This window comes from Dipodomys ordii, unplaced genomic scaffold (genome assembly GCF_000151885.1).
Source record: "Dipodomys ordii isolate 6190 unplaced genomic scaffold, Dord_2.0 Scaffold26, whole genome shotgun sequence".
NCBI classification, from domain to species: Eukaryota; Metazoa; Chordata; class Mammalia; order Rodentia; family Heteromyidae; genus Dipodomys; species Dipodomys ordii.
The window spans coordinates 12,146,451-12,149,930 of record NW_012267242.1 but is presented as its reverse complement, the minus strand read 5'-3'; the positions used below and the strand labels follow the sequence as shown (position 1 = coordinate 12,149,930).

General features: G+C 38.9%; 1 protein-coding gene across 3 annotated transcripts in view; it reads left to right on the top strand.

Moving 5' to 3' along the window:
- The window catches only part of Pogz (pogo transposable element with ZNF domain), a 60,912-nt gene that overhangs the window by 47,038 nt on the left and 10,394 nt on the right, over nt 1-3,480 (top strand). For all 3 annotated transcript variants that reach the window (XM_013015272.1, XM_013015273.1, XM_013015274.1), the window contains 2 exons: nt 897-997; nt 2,776-2,922. In XM_013015272.1, coding sequence (XP_012870726.1) covers nt 897-997; nt 2,776-2,922 — 248 coding nt within the window. The remainder of the gene's footprint in view (nt 1-896; nt 998-2,775; nt 2,923-3,480) is intronic.

Sequence of the window (3,480 nt, the reverse complement as noted above, 5' to 3'; positions counted from 1 at the left end):
AGCACTCTACCACTTGAGCCACAGCGCCACTTCCGGCTTTTTTCTTTTTGCTTATGTGGTGCTGAGGAATCGAACCCAGGGCCTCACGCATGCAAGGCAAGCGCTTTAACCACTGAGCCACCTTCCCAGCCCTGTAGTTAGTTTTTAAAAGAATTCATGCATCACCCATGTGCCAGTGGTTCATGCCTATAATCCTAACTACTCAGGAGGCTGAGATCTGAGGATCACAGTTCAAAGCCATCTGGGCAGGAAAGTCTGAATTTTTTAAATTTAAATTTACTATTTAAATTTACTGATTAACTACCAGAAAACCAGAAGTAGTGCCATGGCTTAAAGTGCTAGAGTACCAGCCCAAGCTCTGAGTTCAAGCCCCATGACCAAAAGAAAAAGAAGTAGTGTGTAAAGAATCGATATATCGTGTAGATTTATTGGAGATTCTACAGATATTGAAAGTCAGTTGCTTAGTATTAGGAAGTCATAGGGATTTTTATGACATTTTTGTCTATAGTAATAGATAAATAACAATTCCTAGATCATTTTGAAATAATGATAACAGAAAATGGCTATAGAGTCTGAGACAATCTAGAGTTAAAAAGGTAGAAAAAGATAAAGTGAGGAGAGGGGAAATGGGAAGCAAAAGAATATGAGTTAAGTTAGAATTGAAAATAGAATGTTTAAATTAAATGTAAATAGTTCAAAATCTAGAGTGAAGCTGTGGTAAGAAGTCAGAGCTAGAGAAAGGTTAGTTATAAGCAATTCAAATGCTGAGGCAAAAGGAATTGATTTAAAGAAAGACTAGAGGGAAAATGATCTATTGACTGTTGAAAATGAAGGAAACAGATCAAGAGGACTTTGGTTTTACTTTAAGGTCAATTTATTGATTCTTATTCTTACAGCCAAATGCAAGATCTGTGAGTGGGCATTTGAAAGTGAACCACTGTTTCTCCAGCATATGAAGGATACTCACAAGCCTGGAGAGATGCCTTATGTTTGTCAGGTATTGCCTTTTTCTCCCTCTAGTTTTAGCCAGTTTGCTCTCAGGCTGAAAGCAAATAATCCTTTTTCAAAAGAAAAAATATAGCTCTGGTGGCTCACGCCTTGTCATCCTAGCTACTCAGAAGGCTGAGATCTGAGGATCACGGTTCAAAGCCAGCTCAGGCAGGAAAGTCTTTGAGACCCCTATCTCCAGTTAACCCCCAGAAAACCAGAAGTGGTGCTGTAGCTCAAAATGGTAGAGCACTAGCCTTGAGCAAAAAAGCTCAGGGACAGCGCCCAAGCCCACAACCAATAATAAAATAAATAAATAAATATATATATATGTATATGTGTGTGTTTTTGTTATTAAGATGGTGTACATAGAGGTTACCATTCACAATTCAGCTAATATATACATTTCTCTTTTGGACAATGTCACCCCTTCCTTCACTTTCCCCCAGTTTCCTCCTCCCATCGCTACCCACAAGTTGCATAGTTCATTTTCCACATAATGTGTACTGAATATCATGATTACATTTGTTCACCCTTTCTTCATCTGTTTCTGTGTTCCTCCCATTGACCTCCCACCCCCCCAGCCAACCAAAAAAAAAAGGGGGGGGGGAAAGCACATATAACACCACCACCAACAACAGCATAAATAACCCATGTTTCCATTTCCTGGAACTTGTTTCAATAAATAATATTTTAAGTGTTTGGGGGATGTTAAGCCTTTGAGATTCCTCCCCTACTGGTATCCTCCTTTGGTCTGACTGTGTGTGTGTGAATGCCTGGAGTCATGTATAAGTTATCACATCCAGTTATAATTTAGATCTAGCTTCTGCATATGAGATAAAACTTGTGCCATTTGTCTCTCTCAGCTTGACTTGCCTCACTTAAACATAATTTGTTCTAGGTCCATCTACTTGCAAATGACATTATCTTATTCTTTCATGTCTGTGCAAAATTCCATTGTGTATAACTACCACATTTTTTTGATTCACTCATCTACTCCAGGGCATCTGGGCTGTGTCCCATAACGTGGCTGTTGTCAGTAGTGCAGCAATGACCATGGGATGTGCAAGTATCTATAGAGTATCCTGACTTGTACCATTCTGGGTAGATGCCCAGCAGTGGTATGGCTGGATCATAGGGAAGTTCTATGTTTAGTTTTTGGAGGAACCTCTAAACTGCCTTCCATAGCGGTTATACAGTGTACTAGGAGTCCTTTTTCCCCACATCCCCACCAACATTTGTGGTTGTTTGAATTCTTGATAGTGGTCAATCTAACTGGGGTAAGATGAAAGCTCAAGTTTGTGTGAATGCAAATAATTCTTACGGAATATTTCTAAATACTTACTGCACATGCTCAGTCTTAGACCTCTGAAGAATAGGAAAAATAACAAATACAATTTTTATCTTTAACATTCCATGTTGGAGATAAACGTATAATTACCACAGTAAAATATTCCCAAGAGAACATACATAGGTAGGTAGGTAGGTAGATAAATAGACAAGGAGAAAAGGAGGGTGATTTGTTTTCTTGGACTTTTAAAGACATACAGAGAATTTTTTTCCCTTAGTTATTAAATATAGATTGTAGTAATGTTTTTCTATCACCACAGTTTTTATCTTAAGTCACACCTGAGCTTACCACAGATACAGACTTGTATTACAAAGTCGGAAAAAATAATTTTATGCATTTAGGAAAACTTTTTCATATTTACAGTTTTTTGTTACTTTTTTTTTTTTTAGATCCCAGTTGTTCACTCTTAGCCTTATGTTTCCTCCTCTGTAACTCAGGTGTGTCAGTATCGCTCCTCGCTCTACTCTGAGGTAGATGTCCATTTTCGGATGATCCATGAAGACACCCGGCATTTGCTCTGCCCTTATTGCCTGAAGGTCTTCAAAAATGGCAATGCATTCCAACTCCATTACATGAGGCACCAGGTACTAGGCACCAGGCCATCCTTTGTTCTTATTTGTTTGATTTATAGATGCTGGGCAAATAGTTGTGCTGGAGAATATACATATGCTTGGAAAAATTACTTTCAACTATGTGCCATCTTCTAAGGTAGGTGCTAGTGGTAGATAAACAATGATACAGTGAAGGTGACAAGATTTTTGTTAGGGAGAAGTATAGGATACAGGAAAGCATATACCTCTGTTGGAACTAGAGAATAGTAGTATTCAAGACCTGAACAATGAGTAAAAATGACATCTAAGTAAAATAGAATGGAAAATAGAGTACCTGGGGCACAGGATAAGACTGGAGATTTACAAAATTAAGATATATTTAGCATAGACTGTGAGGTTTAGAAGTTTTGGGGCACAGAGTAGGGAGGATCTTAAGATTTTATACTGGTTCTTCTGAGGTGAGTGGATTAAAGGAGTTTAAGACCAGTTAAGAAGACTAGTCAGCCGGCGCTGGTGGCTCACGCCTGTAATCCTAGCTACTCAGGAGGCTGAGATCTGAGGATCGCGGTTCAAAGCCAGCCCGGGCAGGAG